At 40.7% G+C, this 22,624-nt stretch overlaps 1 protein-coding gene across 2 annotated transcripts in view; it reads left to right on the top strand.

The window, feature by feature from the left end:
* The first annotated feature begins 4,757 nt into the window (after positions 1 to 4,757).
* Positions 4,758 to 22,624, top strand: part of LOC109436221 (tumor necrosis factor receptor superfamily member 10B-like) — a 35,366-nt gene continuing 17,499 nt past the window's right edge. The window contains exons 1-2 of one of the 2 annotated variants that reach the window (XM_019714651.3): positions 4,758 to 5,266; positions 18,206 to 18,311. In XM_019714651.3, coding sequence (XP_019570210.3) covers positions 5,084 to 5,266; positions 18,206 to 18,311 — 289 coding nt within the window. In that variant the 5' untranslated portion in view covers positions 4,758 to 5,083. The remainder of the gene's footprint in view (positions 5,267 to 18,205; positions 18,312 to 22,624) is intronic. The other variant, XM_019714658.3, reaches the window with a different exon arrangement.

Raw genomic sequence — 22,624 nt, 5'->3', positions numbered from 1 at the left:
AAGAAAAGGAATAATTTACCTGAAGACCATCACAATTTTTAATTGAATTATAATAAAATATTTGAAGCATCTTCTTCGATAAGAAAAGTATTGAGGGACAACTGGATGGCGCAGGTGGTTAGAGCACGAGCTCTGAACAACAGGGTTGCCGATTTGGTTCCCACATGGGCCAGTGAGCTGCGCCCTCCACAACTAGATAGAAGAGAATGACTTGGAGCTGATGGGCCCTAGAGAAACACACTGTTCCCCAACATTCCCCAATAAAAAATAAAATAATAATGATAATAATAATAGCAGGTGGAACTGTTCGCTGCCTATAAAGAAAAATATTGAAAAAAATCTCAATTCTTCCTATCTGTTTGATGGTAATGAAACTGTTCCTCATTAGTACGACAGTGCAAATGACCTTTGCTCTCATTAATTTGAATTTAAGATGATCTTTGAGATCCTCCTAGAACCATAGCAGGCAGAGCCTGGTGGGAGAGGGATCTTGCTAGGAGTGTGCAGGAAGTGGAGAATGGACAAAAGGGATGAACTTTTATTCTCTTGTCTGTTCTGAATGACAGAGCTCATCTGGTACTTCTTTCATTCATTCACTTGTACAGCCAACGTTTACCAAACATCTGCTTTAATCCAGGCACCGGGTGAGGTTATGTTGGTAAATAAGGCAATGAAACAAGATGGGGCACTTCCCACACAGAGGAGACAGTGCCTTATGTAAATGTGTGTAGTGTAAATCACACCCTCTGGGCAAACTTTTCAGAGAATCACCACAGTGGAGAAGAAAAGCAGAATTTGGAAGAAGACCTGAGAGGTTTACATTGCAGCTCCATTATTTAAAGGGAGGAACCTTGCCTGAGCAAGTGTCATTGTCTTTCAGAGCCTCAACTTTCCTCATCTGCAATAATGGGCCGCTAATACCTCCTCACAAGAACTGTTAGAAGAATCAAATAAGACAATGAATGTAAAGCATCTAAATCAGTGTCAGGTAAATATTAGGCACCCAATAAAAACTGGATTTCTTAAATTTATGGCAAGTATTGTTTGCTATCATACCTTTAGGCATGGGCATTTTGAACATGCTTAAGAAACACGTGCACAGTGCCACAGAGGGTCCTCGACACTCCGCACTGTCACTGAGACCACTGAGAACTCTCTTTGCCTATGAGCACAGAGCTGTCTTGCTTCATCCAGATGCCCTGACAGCAAGTCCTCAGGCTGTGGCCCTCCATGGAAGGTAGCTGATCAGGAAAGTGGCAATAACAAAGCCAACTCTAGATATTCCAAATCTCTCAATTCTTATCTGTGGCAATGCCATTGTCATTTCCATGTATAAGACAAAGGGGAATGGATTTCCACCAGATACATGTCAGATGTGCCACGAGGGCAAGGCTCTGGGCAACCAGGTTACCAGGAAAGAGGTGGAAAGAGGTAGCTCAACATCAGTCATAAAATGATCCAAGACTTAAACAGGTAGAGAAAAGTTGGGGGACTGAATATAAGAAATGTGAAATGTCTCACTTTGCTCATGGCTAATATTGAAATATAAATAGCCTAAAACGGGAAGCAGAGGAAGAAAGCAGATTGGAGAGTATGACAGATAGGAAGTTGACAGTTCTGGCAACCTAGCAGCTGCCTATCCCCTCCCTCCTATTTGCACCCCCTCACTCCGGCCACCTTCATCGAGGACCATAATAATTAGAAATAATGGCCACGTGGAAAGCTTAAATGGTTCCAGTAAAGAAAAAATGCATTGGGTCAAGCTTATGTCCCCATAAGATCCAGAGCTATACATTATTTAATAAACTCTGTGTTAGAAAACAAAAAGACATTTAAAGTAAAAAATAAGATGGGAGGGGATTAAGATATTATGTTAATAGAATGTCTAGTCAGAACATATGCAGGTTGCAAAAAGAAAAGTGAAAATACAAAGTAATACATACTTGTGTCAAATGAGTAGTATACGTCTAAGAAAGGAGAAATCTCTTGGGATGAGATGGAACAAAGGATGAATTCTCAGGTAATTGCAAAAAGGATGGTTGAGAAAATAAAAGAGGACACACCCTTCAAGCATGAGGCCTGGGACACAAGGAATGAGCCCAAAACAGCAGCAACTGGCTTGATTAGAGATTGGGGAGAAAGTCTTCATGTAGAAAAAGTAAAAGATAAGGATGGAGAGGCTGGTAGAAGTCAGGCCATAGGCAGTGAAGACCAGGAAGTGAAGGCTTTACTCTGCCATAATATGAACAATAATGTGTTAGAAATGTGTAATGTGCTATATAGTTTTAAACTCTCTTTCCATATGTTGCCACTTTTTATCAGATAATCATTCCCGTGCTTCTCCTGAAACTTTTCTCCAACAGGTAGAGAAAAGTTGAGGGACTTTGCATATAAGAAATGTGAAATGTCTCACTCTGCTCATGGCTAATATTGAAATATAAATAGCCTAAAATAGGAAGCAGAGGAAGAAAGCAGATTGGAGAGTAAGACACAAACAGGAAGCTGGCAATTCTGGCAACCTGAATTGTCACAATCACTGGGGAAGAATTTGCTACAGAATGGTAAAGGTGATTGACAAGTTTTTGGAGGCCCTTGACTGTATTTATGATTATTCTATTTTATTTTTAAGGTGAAATTATACAGTAAAGTCAACTGTATGATTTTCTGTAGTTTTTGGTATGTCTAAAAAAATTCCACAATTTAAAAAAGGACAGGAAGGAAGGGCGGGAGGGAGGAGGGAAACAAGGAAGGAAGGAAAAAAGGAAGGAAAGAAGGAAGAAAGGAAGGAAGGGAGAGGGTACACTTACCTTATCACTGCAGACAGTTGACAAGATGTCTCAGATTTCACCCTTCATACCAACAGGGATTTGGACCTGTGTGGTTACTGTCTTAGTGGGCTTCTTGGTACCCAGCAAGAAATCAGTCTGAAGGAAAAGGTGAGGCTCTGGGATGGCCATCAAGACTCCTTCTGGAAATGTGGGCATAGCACTCAGAGAAGACAGCTAGAACTGGTGACAGCCCAGTGTTCCATCTATGCCAGCACCTATGCCTACTCGAACACTGAAACAAAGTGCGCAGCTGAAAGTTGTGAACATGTCCATTCATAAAAGGAAAACAGAGTCAGAGAGACCAAAAATTAGTCCCCGGAAGAAAAAAACATAGGGTCCACACCACTTCCCAGCTTGGATGTAAAATGCCCACTATAAGGAATTTTATTAAACGGTTTACACATTTTTTTTTTTAGTTTTATTGACAACCCATAGTATCTTGAGATTGGACAAGTAATGGTATTTCTAGCACATTTTGTGAATCGATTACTACAATAGCAGTTATGATTTTCAACCGCCCCCTCCTTTCCTGAGGCCCAAGTTGTCTTTGTCCTTTGTCTCTGACTGGTCATATTCAGGTTTTACTGTCTCTTATAACTTACCCGCTGTTTCTCACGGTTGCTCTTTCTTCTCCATCCTTGTGGGCACACCTCCTCCTCTCTCTGCTGAACTACTGTAAAATGGTCTGCCATTTGACAGCTGTCCCTCTCCTCCACATGTTGAACCCAGGACACTGGAACTGCCCATTTAGTGTGTGTCACAGCTGAGGACCACAACCAGAAAACAACCAACCCTCTGAACCAGGCTCCCCCACGGGCACATTTTTCCTTTCAAGGGAGGAGGGTTTTATAATAAGTGTCCTTTTCTTTTTCTTTTTCTTTTGTATCATCAAATTCGAAATGTACTGTAATAGACTTTCTTTTTTTTTTCTTCCCAGTTTTTTTGTTTTGTTTTGTTTATTTATTTATTTATTTATTTATTTTTTATTAAATTTATTGGGGTGACAATTGTTAGTAAAATTACATAGATTTCAGGTGTACAATTCTGTATTACATCATCTATATATCCCATTGTGTGTTCATCACCCAGAGTCAGTTCTCCTTCCATCACCATATATTCGATCCCCCTTACCCTCATCTCCCACCCCCCCACCCCCCGCCCCCGTTACCCTCTGGCAACCACTAAACTATTGTCTGTGTCTATGAGTTTCTGTTTCTCATTTGTTTGTCTTGTTCTTTTGTTGTTTTTGGTTTATATACCACATATCAGTGAAATCACATGGTTCTCTGCTTTTTCTCTCTGACTTGTTTTGCTCAGCATTACTCTCTCAAGATCCATCCATGTTGTCACAAATGTTCCTATATCATCTTTTCTTACTGCCGAATAGTATTCCACACTGTTGGTGGGAATGCAGACTGGTGCAGCCGTTATGGAAGGCAGTGTGGAGGTTCCTCAAAGAATTACGAATAGAATTGCCATATGACCCAGCAATCCCTCTCCTGGGTATCTACCCAAAAAATCTGAAAACATTTAGAGATAAAGACACATGTGCTCCAATGTTCATTGCCGCTTTGTTTACGGTGGCCAAGACATGTAATAGACTTTCAACAGTGTTTTTTTTCTTTCTGTACGTGCATCGTGTCACCAAATGCTCAGCCAGAGTGGAGTGATTCACCTGGAGCTGGAATGAGCCTAAGGTTGGGAGGGAATGCCTTTGCTGACCTTTGTCTTCCTTTCTGACAAAGGAAACAGCTTGGGAGGGCATGTCAGCCACTAACAAGTGGTTTTTAGTACATTCTTGGCTTTGCGGTGTCTAGTGCCTGATTTATGTTTTTTTTCTTCCCCTCTACCACTTCCCCCACTTTCCTTCTGTCCTTTTTTCTTCTTGCTCCTTGTTTCCTTCAAGCATACGACTCTCTCTAGAGAGGGCCAAAGGCAGCCGCCATACGGGAGCTCTTTGGATTGAGGTGTTGCTTCATCTTTTTCCTTTGCTTTCTCTTTTCACGTCAGACACGTCATTCCTTTGATTATCTCAGCGCTTCTCTTCTGACCTGCATGTTGAGTTCCTCACCTACTTCGGTGACTGACAGCGAAAAAGTACACGCCCAGATATCCGCTACGTAAGAGCAATTACTTCAGTCCCTCACCCCGCCGCCAGTGAGCAGCACCTTAGTCACATAAGCCCAGAGCGCAGCGCTCAGGAAGGACAGAAGCAAGAAGACCTCCGCGCCCCACGAAATCACAAACGACTCCCCATGATGACTCTGCCGAGACCAGGAGCGCCCCCCAACAGCGCGGGAGAGCGGGGACACAGAGCACATGCCGCCTCCGGAGCCCCGGCACCGCGGTCTCCAGCCCTCGTGCGGGCGCGGGGAGCCAGGCTTCCGCTTTGGGACCCCGGGACCCTGATTTTCGTCGTCTTCGCTGTCCTGTGGCCGGTAAGTCTCCCCGCCGGCGTTCCTGGCTCGGGGAGGCGCGCATGGTGACTGAGAGGGGACTGGAGAGTGGGGACGGTGGGTGCCTGCTCCGGGGCTTTCCGGGCAGAGTCAGGAGAAGAGCGGGTTCCCAGGACCCAGCCCGCCCGAAAGGGAGGAGGAGCCCGCGCTCCGCTTCCTCTCCCAGTCCTTGGATCACGTGACTATGAGCAATCCAAGGGGGAAATCCAGGATTAAGGGAATAAGCGTCAAGTTGGAAACTCCCCCAGGGAGCGACAGAGACATTGGCATTCCATTCTTTCTTTTTATTTTTTACCCTTGTGTTTAAGTTGTAATACATACCCATTGGAAAGTCGATTAGACAGCAGGCAGCTAAGTGTCACTTTCCCTTAGCTGCCTACCACGCGTCTTTCCTTGTCGCCCCGAGCGTCCATCTTCTTTCCATTTATTTTCCCCGCACAGCAACACTTAAAGGATTGTGTGCAAACGACCTTTAAGTCGCAGGGGCCGGGAGCTTCATAACAGGAAAGGGATGTAAAAACAGGAAAACAGCACATGCTGGACAAACTACACGTGGGAAACTAGGGACTTCCAGTTCCCTTCCAAGCTGATGAGCTTCTTTCCGCCACTTGGCACTTTAAAGTTTTCTTATGTTTATAAAAAAAAAAAGTTAAATGCCAAACCAACATTACAGGTATCATGAAGCTTCAAATGTTTTCACTTCACAAATCAATTCAAAATTCAGAGAAGCAATATTTATAATCACAAAATAATTACAGAATTTATTGTTAAAATATGAGTCAATATTAGGTGGGAACCATGTTTAACCCTGTTTCCTGAATGGCTCGCTTGAGTCATTTAGCCAGTGTGTTTCCAGGTGAATGTAAAGATACCTATGCAGATAAGGTAAAAAAATCTGAATTTGATGGTTTGGGGAATGTGAGACCTAGAGCTAGTAACAAATTCCATTAGATGTTTTATGTCTCTCCATGCAGACTTCTCTTATTCTTTTCAAGAGCATAGTATTCTATTGTGTGGGTAAAGCAGACATGAGTGTATTTTACTCTTGCCTCTTATAAATATCTTTTTAGGTTACATCCTGGTTTTGATTTTGCTAATTCTAACAGCATTGCAGTATATACTTGTATGTGTCATGTGTCCATGTGCACCTTGCATTGCATAATTCCTTAAAGTGAAATTGCTGTGTCAGTTAATTTTATACTTATGTTTAGATAATGACAAATTATCCTCCAGAAGAAGGCTGTACCATTTTTCCACTCATCTGTTTCCTTACACCCTTCCTACACTGAACTTTAATTCTTTGTAGTCTAAGAGGTTGAAAATGGGGCACCATATTGTTGTGGTTTTGATTTCTCGGTGCTAGTAGAGATTTTCAAGGATCCAGGAGATTTCTGAGGCTGGGAATGAGGATCAGGAGACCCAGATTAGGCAGCAGGGGAGGCAGGGGGACTGGAATCCCAGCGTGGCACTTGAACTGTGTCACATGGAGCCAGTTACTCCCCAGCCCTACCTGAAGTGAGATGAGTTCATGTCCTGGGACTGTTGGAAGGATTACAGTAGTTGAGGCCCAGTGCTGAGTTCTTTCCTGAGTCCTGGTCCTTCCCCTGCATTGCTGGGATTGGCCCCAATTCTCTTCTAGTGCCTTCTGCCCAGCACCCTTTCTCTGTCAGGGCAGGAACTGTGAGGTTCAGAGGCTCAGAAGCTCATTCAGGCTGTGTGAGTCCTGATATTGGAGCTGGGGACAGCGGCCCTGCTCCGCTCCTTTCCAGCTTTGGGACCCTGGAGTGGCCCTGCTTACTCATGTGTCAAATGAGAAGGAGATAAAAGTCTGTGGGGCCCTTTGTAAACCCTGAGAGCTATCTGGGCACCTGTGGGAGGCGGTGTGGGAGGCCAAACCAAAACCTCAGGGCTGATGTGGCTCACTGTGGTGACAGGAGAGCCACAGGGCCTCGTATGGTCGTATAGTTGAAACCCCTATTTCAAGAAAGGTTAACATGAGATTTAGAGCGACAGGGAAAGGACTTTCCCAGACTCCTGTGGCTTAGTGGCTGGCCCTGGACTAGAAGCCAGATGACTTGACTTTCAATTCAGAGTTTTACTACAATTAAAAAACAGAAACAAACAAACAAAACCCCCCAATAAACAATGTCAGCATGAAGACCTTGAGGCCAGATCTGACGCTATTAGCCTGTGAATTACTGCTCTGTTTAAGATAAACAGGGTAGGTTTTAGGGTTTGTTGCCCTAGAAGAGTAAAAAGGAGATTTCTTGTGTTATTTTTTATTAGGAAATAGTGTGAGGTTGACACTTGGCAGAGAATAAAACTCTTGCATCACATTGCATCATGTGCAGGGGAGGAACAAATGAAGAAAATCCCCCAGCTAATGATCTCTCTCTCTCTCTCTCTCTCTCTCTCTCTCTCTCTCTCTCTCTCTCTCTCTCTCTCTCTCTCTCTCTCTCACATCCATGGATTGACACAGCTTCTCAACTACACCCTAGGTCCCTCAAGCAGAGTCAACCAAACACTACAAAGCCTCCTCCCCCCATCCTCACTTGATTTTGCAGCACCCCCCCCACACACACACACACAGTTGCCTTCACTTCATACCTGACTATGATCCTGTCCTTGTGGAATTTTCCTCTCTGTCCACCAGTGTCCTTGCCACCCATGACCTTGTCACCTCTGCCTGAGCAGCCCTTCCGGGCTCTTTGCACCTTCGTCTCTGCCTCAGTTCCCTGTGACCCGCAAGTCTCCTAAGGAAAGGAAGGGCCATGTCAGGTCCCTGACACTTCCCAGGCCCTGTACAGTGTCACTCACCAGGCTCCAGACCTGCCTTCCTGAATGAGTGGATAATGTGGGTACTAAGATGCCTGCACTAACGCTGGCATGATTTCCTCTTCCTGTTCCTGGGTGTATTTAAGGTGGATGGTGGGAAATATGACAGGCAGCTTGAAAACAGAACAGAGGTGACTGAATATAATCCTGAGGAATTGCCCAGGTCCATAGGTTTCCAAAGCTAGGTCGACATTGATCAAACCAGCACTTTTAAAGATAATTGTTTGCCCAGGAGAAAGTGGACTAGACGAGTCAGACAGACATGGCCTGAGCAGCATTTGAACGTGTTAGGTTGAACGGTTAGGTTGAACGGTTAGGTTGCATCAGCCTAAACGGAAAGTGGAGGCAGATGTGGATCTGAGGGAGAGGATCATGGTAACACTCGAGAGACGGGTGTGGTGGTCTGAGGAGGGAAAGGGATTCAAGGTGAAGTCTAGGTTTCCTAACCTGAGAGTTGGCATTAACAAAATCAAAGGGTAAATCGGGAGAAAAGGGCTTAAGATTTAGGAATATGAATGTGATTTTGGAAACAGTGTTGATACTGTATTGCCAGTAGACCTGAACTACTCAAAATGCTAAGTGAAGATTTCAGGATGAAGACAGATAAAATCAAATGGAAACATGAATCTTAAGGAAGAAAATATCATCAGAAACAAACAAACAAAAAAACCATGGCCAAATGTAAAGGATTATTTCCCCTTAATTTCATGAAATTATATACCATCAAAAATTATACATTGTTTATGAGGTTTATAAAGTATATAGCAAAAAGAATGGAGGCAGTATTGAATGGATTTATGTTGTTACAAGTCTCCAATATTTTATATTAATATTACACTATTAATTCAGTAACACAACTCAGTAACAAAAAAGAATGAAGTATGGATGCACATGACATGGATGAATTTCCAAATAATTATCTTGACTAAAAAAAGCCAGACAGAAAAGAGTATATACGATCTGATTCCATTTTGTGAAATTCTATAAAGCGCAAACTAATCTCTAGTGTCAGAAAGCAGATCAGTAGTTGCCTGGGGCCAGAAGGATCAGAGCAGGAGGGACAAAAGAAAGCGATTGCGGTGATGACGTGGTTTTTACGTATCTTGATGGTGGTGAAGTTTTCACTGGTGAATACATATGTCAAATTTTATCAATTTTATTCCTTAATTATATGATGTTTATTGTGTGTCAATTGTACCTCAATAAATCTGTTTTTTAAAACTTTAAATAGACTAAATAGTTAAAAGGATGTAATGTAATTCATATAGGAACCACTAAAAAGTAACGCAAACATGTATAGAAAAAAAGCCAACACACAATTAAATGGAATTGTAAAAAATATTTGGTTAATATTAGGGAAGGAGCAACAAGAAAAAAAAATAGATTGGACAAACAGGAAATAAATGGTGAGATTCAACCTGGTTGGTAATCTGATTAACTCCAAATTAGTATAATTCAAAAGTATAAATAGTTAGAATTAATGAAAAAGCAAGAGCCAACTATATACTGTCTCTTAGAGATGCAATTTAAAAGCCAGACAGACGTACTGAAAATAAATGGATGGAAAAATATATAACATCTATATAACACCTAAGAAAACTTCTGCGGCTATCTTAGTATCAGATGAAATTGACTTAGGACAAAGGATATTGCCAGAGATAAACAGAGATCTTTTGTAGTGTTAAAGGATTAATTCATCAGGAAGTCACAACAATCGTCAATATGTACACGCCCAATAATACAACTTCCAAATACATGAAGCAACAATCTACAGGATTAGGTGGAGATTACAGCACACCTTTCTCAGTAATTGATAGAAACGATTAGATGAATACAGCTCAGTGAAGTCATAAGAGATCTGAACACTATCAACCACCTTGACTTAACTGATATTCATAGAGCAGACACAACATCTACTGAAGACTCGTTCCATATTGGAAAAAATAATTGCCTCTTTGGATGGTGTTGCAAATCAGGATTACCAAAGAAGAGGCACAGGGCATAATGTTTTGTGGTGATGCTGTTCCATGGTCTAGATAGAGGATTTGGGCTACACAGGTGTATGAATTGATAAGCTCATTCAATGCTACACGTAAGAAATACACATTTCATTGTTTCTGGGTGTTCATTGTACAAGTCTGTAAATTTTACTGAGTCCGTAAAAATTTTCATAATAAAATGTTGAGGGAAAGAATCAATGAGACAGAGAGTCAGTAAATAAAGGAGGGAAGAGCACTGTGAGAGCAAAGAAAGGAGAATGTACCTTGAAGGGACTCAGAGGAGGCCCAGCCTGGAAAAGGGAGGATGGAGGGATACACATGAACTTAGCTGTCACCAAATACTTACCAGGCTTTTATGTGGAAGGTGGCTGCATTTTATCTTATTTAGATACCAGTCAGTTGAACTGAGCTCAACAAAATGTTTTTATCCTGACTGTTTTTTCTTAATTTATCTTATTTTAAAACACTCTGAGAATTACAGAAAAGCCACAAAAACTATACAAAAACTTTTCCTGAGCCATCTGAAAACCAGATGCTGGCACGATGAACAGCATTCCTAAACACTTTAGTGTATTCTCCCTGCAAAGGAGAACTTTCTCCCCCATAACACAATAGAGCCCTCACATCAGAACATCAACATGAATACATTACTACTAATTCTCAAACCCCATTCAAATTTCTCCTGTTGTTCTTATGTCATTTATAGCTCAGAAGTCACCATGCAAATCACTGTAGTGTCACTTTTCTACGACTTTGGTATTTAGTGGGACATTGACAGGTTCCATTAGGGACAGCTTGGCAGGCACCTTTAAAAATTTGGGGTTTTTTAGATCTTTTTTTAATTTATTTTTTGCAATTTATTTTATTTTATTTTGACATTCAATATTATTTTATATTAATTTCAGGTGTACAGCATAGTAGTTAGAAATTTATATAATTTACAAAGTGATCTTCCTGACTAGTATCCTCTTGGCACTATACATAGTTTTTACCATATTATTGATTATATTCTTTATACTTTACATCTTCATCACTGTTTTGTGACTATCAATTTGTATTTCTTAATGCCTTCACCTTTTCACCCTGTGCCCCAACCCCCCTCCCATCTATCACCATGTTAAATCTAGTACCCATCTGACACCATACATAGTTATTACAATATTATCGACTATATTCCTAATGCTGGTACCCTATGTCCCCATGATTACTGTGTAACAACCAATTTGTACTTCTTAATCCTTTCCCCCTTTTCACCCACCCTCAACCCCCATCCATCTGGCAACCATCAAAATGTTCTCTGTATCTATGAGTTCATTTATGTTTCATTTGTTTATTTTGTTCTTTAGATTCCACTTATAAGTGAAATCTTATGACATTTGTCTTTCATTATCTGACTTAACTACACTCAGCGCAATACTCTATAGGTCCATCCATGTTGTCGCATATGGAAAGATTTCATTCTTTTTTGTGGCTGAGTAATATTCCATTGTATACATGTACCACCTTTTCTTTATCCACTCATCCATTCAGGACACAAAGATTGCCTTCATATCTTGGCTATTGTAAATAATGTTGCATATGGATGAGCATGTCCCCTTGAAGTAGCATTTTGGGCATAAATACCCAGAAGTGGGATTACTGGGTCCTTCTTTGTCTCTTGTTGTAGTCTTTGTTTTAAAGTCTATTTTGTCTGGTATAAGTATTGCTATCCCAACTTTTTTGTTTGTTTGCTTGTTTCAATTTTCATGAAATATCTTTTTCCATCCCTTTACTTTCAGTCTGTGTGTGTCTTTTGATCTGAAGTGATTTTCTTGTAGGCAGCATATGTAGAGTCTTAATTTCTTACCATTCCTCCCCCCGCCATCTTTTTATTGAAACATTGAATCCATTTACATTGAAAGTAACTGTTTATAGGTATGTGGTTATTGCATTTTATTATTCATATTTTTAATTTTTTTTTCCATCTTAAAGAAGTCCCTCTAAGATTCCTTGTAATACTGGTTTGGTGGTGATTAACTCCTTTAGCTTTTTCTTGTCTGGGAAGCTCTTTATCCATCCTTCGATTCTAAATGATAGCTTTGCTGGTAGAGTAATCTTGGCTGTAGATCATTGTTTTGCATCACTTTGAATATTTCCTGCCACTCCATTATGGGAGCTCCCTTTTAGGTAACTAACTACTTTTCTCTTGCTGCTTTTAAGATTTTCTCTTTTTCTTTAACCTTTGCCATTTTAATTATGATGTGTCTTGGTGTTGGCTTCTTTGGGTTCATCTTGTTTGGGACTTTGCCCTTCCTGGGCTTGTATGTCCATTTCCTTCTCCAGGTTATGGAAGTTTTCAGTCATTATTTCTTCAAATGGATTTTCAATTTCTTGTTCTCTCTTTTCTCTTAAAGGTATTCCTATAAAGTGAGTCTTGGTATGCTTGGTGTTGTCCCAGAGACCCCTTGAAGTCTCCTTATTTTTTTGGATTCTTTTTTCTCTTTGCTGTTCTGGTTGGGTATTTTCTGCTACCTTATCTTCTAAATCACTGATTTGATCCTCTGCTTGATCTAATCTATTGTTGATTCCCTGTAATGTATTCTTCATTTCCATTACTATAGTCTTTATTTCTGACTGGTTCTTTTTTATGTTTTCTATTTCCATTTTTATGTTTCCTGTCTCTTTGTTGATGTTCTCCCTGAGATCATTGAGCATCTTTATACAAGTGTTTGGAACTCTGCATCTGGTAGATTGCTGGTCTCCATTTTGTTTAGTTCTTTTGCTGGAGCTTTGTTCTGTTCTTTCATTTGGGACATATTTCTTTGTCTCCTCATTTTGACTGCTTCCCTGTACTTTTTTCTATGTATTACATAGGGCTACTATGTCTCCAATCTTAATAGAGTGGCCTAATGTAGTAGGTGTGCTGTGGAACTCGTTGGCACAATCTTCCTGGTCACCTGAGCTGTATGCACTCCAGGTGTGTCTTTTGTGTGGGTTGTATTCTCCTCCTGTATTTGAGCCTTGGTTGCTGTTTGCATGTCAGTGAGAGCGACTGACCATAGGGCTGATTGGTTGTGAGTACTGGCCATGACTACAGTGGAGCAGTTGGGCAGGGGCTGACTCTTCAGAGCAGGATTGCCTCAGCAGGGCTCTGGTGCCTACGCAATCCACCCCATGATTGTGTAGTCCTTGGAGGCATCTGGGTGATACTCCAGCTCATTTTGAAGCTGGCCACTGGGTGCCCCAGCCACAGGACCACCTGAGAGGGGACTCACTGAATTCAGTCTCAGGCTGTGCCCTACTTGGGGCCCCCTGGCAGGAGCCACAAAGCAATCCACAGATGGCTGCCACCTGCACTGTGCTTGGAAGTGTCTTGAGAGACCAAGCTGCGAACCAAGGCTGGCTGCCACTAGTGCCAGGCTTAGGGCTGCTCAGCCAGAGGAATGTGACATGTTCAAGCTAGATGCTGCATGTCTGGGTTCCACAAACCTTTGAGAGGCCCTAGGAAAGTCTGTAGCATGAACCAAGGCAGGAGGTTTATACAAAAAAGCCACTGGAAGAGTCTTTGGTATGCCTGAAAGTTGGGCGTGGTGGGGTCTCAGAATCACCAAGGCATTGCAAACGAATGGTGTCAGCCCACTTGATGGAGACTCAGATATGGCTCCCACCTGTGTCTGCGCACTGGGAAGGGGGTCACTCAACAAAGAAGCAATGACTTCCACCAGCTCCTCTGTCCAGGAGAAAGCTGCCCTTCCAGCCCTCGTCCTGAAGCCAGACAACTCAGTTCCCCTTTGTATATTCCTGTCATCTCTCCAGCTGCTGCCTGAGTGCTGGAGTTCAGAGCCAGAAATTCCAGCAGTGAGTAAGTCTGTGCATGGGCCCTATATAAGGAACACCTGGGACTTCAGCCACCCTCCATCTCACTCAGCCACAATCTCCACTGGTTTTCATAACGAGAAATTATGGGGCCTTCCTCCCTGGTACTGGAACCCTGGGCTGGGAAGCCTGCTGTGTCTCTGGGACCCCTTCCTTCTTTGGAGGAATCTCTGCAGCCAAGATATCCCTCCTGACTTTTAATGGTCACACACAGGTGTGGGACCAGCCAGTTCCATGTCTCTGCCCCTCCTACCAGTCTCAAGGTCGTTTCTTTTGTATATCCTTCATTGTAGGGCTTCAGTTCAGCAAGATTTCAGGTGATTTTCCATGATGGTTGTTTTGTAGTTCAGTTGTAATTTTGATGTGGTCATGAGAGAAGGTAAGCACAGCATTTACCTACGTGGCCATCTTGACTGGAACTCCCCTAAAAAATTTTTTTTTCAATTGTGGTAAAATATACAGCACATAAAGTTTACCATTTTAACCATTTTTATAGTACAATTAAGTAGTATTTACATTCACATTGTTGTACAACCGACCTCTAGAATTATTTTCATTTTGCAAAATTGAAACTCTATATCCTTTAAACAACAACTTCTAAGTGCCTCCTCTCAACCCAACCCAATCTCAACCCAACTACTTTCTGTCTGTATGAATTTGACTACTCCATGAACCTCTCATGTGTAGAATCATACAGTATTTGTCTTTTTAGTGATTGGCTTATTTTATTTAGCATAATGTCCTTGAGGTTCATCCATGTTGTAACATGTGTCAGAATTTCCTTCCTTTTTAATGTTGGTTAATAGTCCACTGTATGTGTATACCAGATTTTGTTTATTCATTCATCTATTCATGGATACTTCAGTCGCTTCCATCTTTTGGCTGTTGTGAATAATCCTGCTGTGAACAGGGATGTGCAGATATCTCTTTCAGTCCATGCTTTCAATTATTTTGTTTATATACCCAGACATGGAATCGCTGGATCATATGGTAATCCTATTTTTAATTTTTTGTGAAAACCATACTGTTTTCCGTAGCAGCTGCATCATTTTATATTTCCATCAACAGTGCACAAAACTTCTAATTTCTCCACATTCTTGCCAACACTTGTTTTCTTTCTTTACTTTTTTCTTTTTTGATAGTAGCCATCCTAATGTGTGTGAGATAGTATTTCTTGTGGTTTTAATTGCATTGGAGGTCTTTCTAGATCCTGTTATTAATTTCCAATTTAATACCATTGAGATCAGAGAATACACTTGATGTAACTTCACTCCTTTTAAATATATTTGGGCATGTTTCATAGCCCAGACCATAGTTGTTGGTCAGAAGAGGATGAGTCTTCAGTAGATGTTGCACATCTGTTCTATGAATGTCAATTAAGTTAAGGTGGTTAATAGTGTTCAAATCGATTGTGACTTTACTGATGTTTTCATCTAATCATTCTATTAATTACAGAGAAAAGGGTGTTATAATTTCATTTTAATTCTTCTAATTTTTGTTTCATGTGTTTTGAAGCTTTATTGTTTGGCACATATACATTTATAATTATTATAACTGATGAATTAACCCTTTTAACACAACAAAAGGTCCCTCTTTATCTGTGGTAATACTATTTATCTTAAACCAACTTCATCTAATATTAAGATAGTCACAGCAGTTTTCTTAGGCTTACTGTTTGCATGATATATCTTTTTCCATCCCTTTGCATTCAGTATATCTGTGTTTTGCTTTTAAATTGCATCTCTAATCGACAGTATGCAGTTGGGTCTTGTTCTCCATCCATTCTAAGCATTTCTACCATTGAATTAAAGTGTTTAGTGGATTTACATTTAATATAATTACTGATATGGTTGCAATGGTTCATACAATTTTATGATTTATTTTGTTTGTCCAGTCTATTTTTTCCTGATTCTCCTTCCCTACATACTTTAATGTTAATTGAGTACTTGTCTGAATTTCATTTAATTGTGTATTGGCTTTTTATTTGTAATATTTATATTATTTATATGCAGTTGCTACAGGGATTACAATAAACACTTAATTTTTTTTTAATTTCATAAAATTTAATTCTTTAAGTATAGAGTTCATTAGCATTAAGTACATTCACATTGCTGTGCAATCATAGCTACTACCTACCATCAGAAATTATTTCTTCTTAAACTAAAGCTCTGTACCCATTATACAATAACTCTCCATTTCTCTCTCCCCAACCCCACCTCTGCCCCTAGCAACCAACATTCTACTTTTTATTTTTATGAACTTGACTACTCTATGTATTTCATATAAGTGGAATCCTACATATTTGTCTTTTTATGACTGACTTATTTCACGGTATAATTGTCTTTAAAGTTCATCTATGTGTTGGAATTTTTTTCCTTTTTTAAGGTTGAATATTCCATTGTCCGTATTTATATTTTGTTTATTCATTCATCTACTGATGGATATTTGGGTCACTTCCAACTTTTGGCTATTGTAAATAATGCTGCAATGAATGTGGCTGTGGCTGTACAAATACGTCTTTGAGACCCTGCTTTCAATGCTTTTGGATATGTACTCAGATATGGAATTCCTAAATCATATGGTAACTCTATGTTTAATTTTTGGAGAAACCCCCGAATTTTATGGAAACTGTTCTTCCATAGGGGCTGCATCATTTAACATTATCACCAACAGTGCACAGCCTTCCAATTTCTCCACATCATCACCAACACTTGTATTTTCTGTTTTTTGTTTTTTTCTGAATCGTGGCCATCCTAATGGGTATGTGGTGTTATCTCATTGTGATTTTGATTTTCATTTCCCTAATGATTAGTGAAGTTGAGCATCTTTTCACGTGCTTGTTTGCCATTTGTATATCTTTTTTGGAAAAACTCTCTTCAAATCTTTTGCCCATTTAAAAATCAGCTTATTTATTGTTGTTGTTGTCACTGTTTTGTAGGAGTTCTTTATGTATTCTGGATATTAATCCCTTATTAGATATATAATCTGCAAATATTTCTCCCATTCTGTGGGTTGTTCTTTCACTCTGTTGATTGTGTTCTTTGATGCACGGAAGTGTTAAAATTTGATGTAGCCCAATTTACCTATTTTCTTTTTATGTTGCCTGCGCTTTGGGTTTCATATCCAAGAAATCATCACCGAATTCAAGATCATGAAGAACTGCCCCTGTGTTTTCTTCTTAGAGTTTTTTAGTTTTCACTCTTATGTTTAGATCCTTGATCCATTTTGAGTTAATTTTTGTGTATGGTGTAAAGAAAGGGTCCAAGTTCTTCTTCTTCATTTTTTTTTTGCATATGGAAATCCAGTTTTCCCAAGATTATTTGTTGAAAAATTTGTCCTTTCCCCATTAAATGGTTTTGGGACTCTTTGTCAAAAACCATTTGACCATATATGTATCAGTTTATTTTGGGGCTGTCTGTTCTATTCCATTTGTCTAGGTGTCTGAGGCACCTTTTTTAAATAAAAAATTCACTATTTAATGTTTGATCCTGTATCCTGATCTTCTCAAAGTTTGCATATTGTATAACACTTATTTGTAAAAATGTGGAGGGTGGGGAGACAGAGAGTGAGAGAGAGAGAGAGAGAGAGAGAGAGAGAGAGAGAGAGAGAGAGAGAGAGAGAGTTCACACATAGGGTGAAATAGAAAAACTAAATGAAACAGTATTAATGGATGCTATTACTAATTGAGGGAGGGTCACTTGATTTTTGCATTTTTATAAAAACTTTCCTTGCCCATGTGGAAAAAATATATTTTGTTTTAGTATAAGAGAAAAGAATGCTGGAAACTTTTTCAAGTGTAAGTTACTTGCTACCGTGTTTCCATGAAAATAAGACCTAGCTGGACCATCAGTTCTAATGCGTCTTTTGGAGCAAAAATTAATATAAGATCCGGTCTTATTTTAATATAATATAAGACCGAATCTTAAATAATATAATATAATGTAATATAATATAATACCAGTCTTATAAAATATAGTATAATGTAAGACCGGGTCTTATATTAATTTTTGCTCCAAAGCTGATTGTCCAGCTAGGTCTTATTTTTGGGGAAACACAGTAGCACCAAAGGCCAAGGGACAAACATGAATAAAAAGAATGAGAGTTTAGAGCTAGAGGGAAGGTCCCAGTTCTGTTTGCTTTTGGTAGCTGGGGTGCAGGGAATGGGAGAGGGATCCTGGGAGGGAGGAGAGTCTGGAAGCCACTTAAGCCCATCTCTGCTTTGTCTCCACAGGTCCTCAATGCCTCAGCCATGACCACAGGGCAGGACAGAGATCATGAGCAATTAGCTGCCCCACAGAAAAGGAAGCACAGCCTCTCAGACAGGGGGTGTCCTCCAGGTACGTTCTAAGACTGGTTTCCAACCCTTACCCCACCCTTGTCTCCAGCTCCTCCAGCTCTCTGATTCCCACAGTTCCTGGTTCTTTATTCACAGGTATTAGATGCCTTCTGTGTGCCAGACACTGTGCTAGTAGAGGGCGTGAAGCCCCTGCCCTCCTGGAACTCTCCTTCTGGGATGGTATCTAGTAAGGCAGATGAACAAGACAGTGAGAGAGATGAGATAGGAACTGTGAAGATACCTGACTGATGGGTGGGACAGAAACGGTGTTGGTGAGGCCTCTCAGGGATGGTGACTTTTGATGCAGACAGCCACTGTCTTTGGTGCTGAGAGCCAGGTAGAGTGGTCCTGAGAGAGCCCCCTGGGAACCATGGCCCCAGCGGGCACTGACGAGGCTTGTTTAAGCAAAGGTAAGGGGCCCCTGGGTGGGGGCTGAAGAGTCACAAAGACAGGTGGGAGCAGATCACACGGGACCTTGAATACCATGGAGGGAGCATGGGTTTTATTTTGTGAGTGAAGAGCAAGTTTTAGGCAGAAGACTGATAGGATCATATTTGTATTTTTAGTTCACACTCTTGGATTGAAAGGGGACAAGACTGGAGCAGGTGGAGGGCCCTCCAGGGCATGTCTGTGAAGCGTGGTCCTTGGTCTTCTACCTAATGAGGTGTTTGTGTTCTGTATGGTTCTATGGGAAAGGCAGCAGGAACTACGCCTGGCTGGTAGCTGACTGGGGGTTTTGCCTTGCACATGTTTCCTTTTCTCCCCACTTGTGTGTGTTAGGAATCTATCTTCTCCTGCACAAGGGCGTTGAGAACTGGCAAGAGTAGCACCTAGGGGTGTTTAAAATCCCTTTAAGAATTTGCATTTCATCTTTACTCTGTGCATCTTCCATTAGGGCGAGCCCACATTGCACACATGGGCTTATCAAGGTGTCAGGATATGGAGAGGGAAGAACCTAGCCCCAACAAATACACAAATGCAACTGTAAACACAGGAGAGCTTCTGCCACTTATTGCTGTGGTCCGGAGATGAGATGGATATTAATTTTGGATGGTAGTTTTGATAGAAGCATTGCATGTAAGGCAGGTTAATCCATATCCAGAGTGTCTATTCCAGTAGGAACAAAAGTATTGCTCTGTTCCATGATAGACGTGGTTCAGTGTAATCAACCTGCCACCAAGTAGCTAGCTGACTGATCACCATGGGGAATGATGCCATTTCACAATCTCAGTGTTTGTCTCTGCTGCTGGCTTATTGGGCACTTAGCAGTGGTTATAGACAGATGGACCTTTTTGTGTGGAAGTCTGTGTTGTTGGCGCATGAATAATCTCCATCCCAGCCACCATGGCCACTTTGTTCATGAGCCCATTGGGTGATGATGGGGTGACTTGAGAAAGGGGTTGACTGGTAGCAGCAGAACAAGGCATCCTATCCTCTTGTTTATCAAAATCCTTTTCTGCTGAGGTCACCCTTTGGTGAACATTTACGTGGGACACAAATATCTTCACAGTTTCCACCAGTTCAGAGAGATCCATACATATATATCTTCCCCAGATTTCCTTGTAACCACCAGTCATTTTCCTTCCAAGTCTCCGACCATCCAGCCAAACCATTTTCCAATCATTTTCCTTCCAAGTCTCCGACCATCCAGCCAAACCATTGGTCACAGCCCATGAATAGGTATACAATTAAGTTCACGAACTTGTTGCAATGATGTTGCTAACCTTTTTTGATATCAGAGGGATTATTCATTATGAACTTATACCAACTGGACAGTTAACCAAGTTTACTATTTAGAAGTGCTGAAAGGCTGCGTGAAAAAGACGGAAACGACCTGAACTTTTTGCCAACAATTCATGGCTCTTGCATCACGACAATGCACCAGCTCACACGGCACTGTCTGTGAGGGAGTTTTTAGCCAGTAAACAAAGAACTGTATTGGAACACCCTCCCTACTCACCTGATCTGCCCTCAATGACTTCTTTCTTTACCCAAAGATAAAGGAAATATTGAAAGGAAGACATTTTGATGACATTCAGGACATCAAGGGTAATACGATGACAGCTCTGATGACCATTCCAGAAAAAGAGTTCCAAAATTGCTTTGAAGGGTGGACTAGGCAGTGGCGTCGGTGCATAGCTTCCCAAGGGGAGTACTTTGAAGGTGACTGTAGTGATATTCAGCAATGAGGTATGTAGCACTTTTTCTGGGATGAGTTCGCAAACTTAATTGTCTGACCTCGTACCCCCCGCAGTTAACAATAGAGTGCTGCTTTGCATGCCCAACTTTATGGTTTGGTGGGTCAGATAACAGTACATGACGGGAAGCTCAGGTCACATGGTAACTTGGTGGCCTATGATTAACGATTCAGTATCTGCTCAGGCCCAGTAGCAGGCCAAAATCTGTTTATGAAAAGGAGAGTAGTTATCCACAGAGGATGGCAAGGTTTTGTTGCAAAATCCTAGGAACCTGCACTGAAATTCACCTATAGGGGCTGCCAAAGTCTCCAACAGTATCCCTATCTGCCACTGACAGCCATCATTGGACCTGCTAAATCACTTGACCCAAATGGCAGAGTAGCTTATACAGCAGCCTGGACCTGTTGTGCAGCCTTCTCTTTTTCTGGGCACCGCTCAAATTTAGTAGCTTTTTGGGTCTCTTAGTAAATTGTCTGGAATAACACATTAAAATGAGGAATAGGTTACCTCTAAAACCCAAAGAGCCCCAATAGGTGTGGTGCCGCTTTCTAGGTGGTGAGTGGAACCAGATTCAACAACTTATCCTTTACCTTAGAAAGGCTATCTTGACATGGCCACACCATTAGTCACCTAGGCATTTCAATGAGAGAGAAGGCCTCTGAACTTTCATCACATTTATTTCCTTTCCTCTGACATGCAAATGTCTTTTTTTATTACTAGTTTCAGGTGTACAAAACAATGTAATAGTTAGACATTTACACCCCTCACAAAGTCATAACCCCTCTCCCCCAATCTATTACCCCTCTGATATCGTATACAGCTGTTACAATTCCATTGACTATTCACTATGCTGTACTCAACATCCCGGTGACTATATATACTGCAGGTACCAAAAAAAAAAAAAAAAAAAAAAATGTGTACACATGACTTGTATTCATCTTTTGTCATCGGTATATATTGTTACAATTTTCATACAGTTTTTTCCTTTCTTAAAATATGCATACATTTTTTTGGCACCCTCTGTATTTATATTTAATTATAGTTGACATTCCATATTATTCAGCTTCAGCTTCAGGTGCTCAGCGCAGTGGTCAGACATCTACACAGTCCATGGAGTGATCCCCTTAATAAGACAAGTGCCCATCTGACCCCCTACATAATCTTTACAACATTATTGATTATATTCCCCACACTGTATTTTATATCCTGATGGCTATATTGTGATTACTAATTTGTCCTTTCTAATCTCTTTATCTTCTCCCCCACCCCACTTCCCTCCCACCTAGCAATCCTCAGTTTTTTTCTCCCCTATATCTCTGAATCTATTTCTGTTTTGTTGTTCGTTTATTCTGTTCTTTAGATTTCACACATAAGTGAGATCATATGGTATTTGTCTTTCTCTGTCTGACTTATTTCACTTAGCACAATATTCTCTAGGTCTGTCCATGTCGTTGCAAATGGTAGTATTTCATTCTTCTTTATGGCTGAGTAATACTCCATTATATAAATGTACCACAGTTTCTTTATCTAATCATCTACCAATGGGCATTTCGATTGTTTCCATATCTTGGCTATTGTGAATAGTGCTGCAACAAACATAGGGGTGCATATGAGCATATTTTTTCAAATTAGTGTTTTGGATTTCTTTGGATAGATACCCAGGAGTGGAATTGCTGGGTCATAAGATAGTTCCATTTTCAATTTTTTGAGGTACCTCCATACAGTTTTCCATAGTAGCTGCACCAATCTGCAATCCTACCAACTGTGTACGACAATTCCCTTTTTCCACATCCTCGTCAGCACTTGTTGTTTGTTGATTTATTGATGACAGCCATTCTGACCAGAGTGAGGTGGTTTCTCATTGTGGTTTTTATTTGCATTTCTCTAGTGATTAGTGATATTAAGCATTTTTGTTCATATGTCTGTTGGCCATCTGTATGTCCTCTTTAGAGAAATTCTCTTCATGTCCTCTGACCATTTTTTAATTGGGTTGTTTGTGTTTCTGGTGTTGAATTGTATGAGTTTTTCTTTATGAATTTTGGATATTAACCCCTATCAGATGTATCATCGATAAATATCTTCTCCCATTCAATAGGATGCCTTTTTGTTTTATTGA

The sequence above is a fragment of the Rhinolophus sinicus genome, chromosome 15 (genome assembly GCF_057876585.1).
Source record: "Rhinolophus sinicus isolate RSI-liver-muscle chromosome 15, RSI-T2T, whole genome shotgun sequence".
In the NCBI taxonomy this organism is placed as follows: domain Eukaryota; kingdom Metazoa; phylum Chordata; class Mammalia; order Chiroptera; family Rhinolophidae; genus Rhinolophus; species Rhinolophus sinicus.
This window is presented reverse-complemented; position numbering and strand designations above follow the sequence as displayed.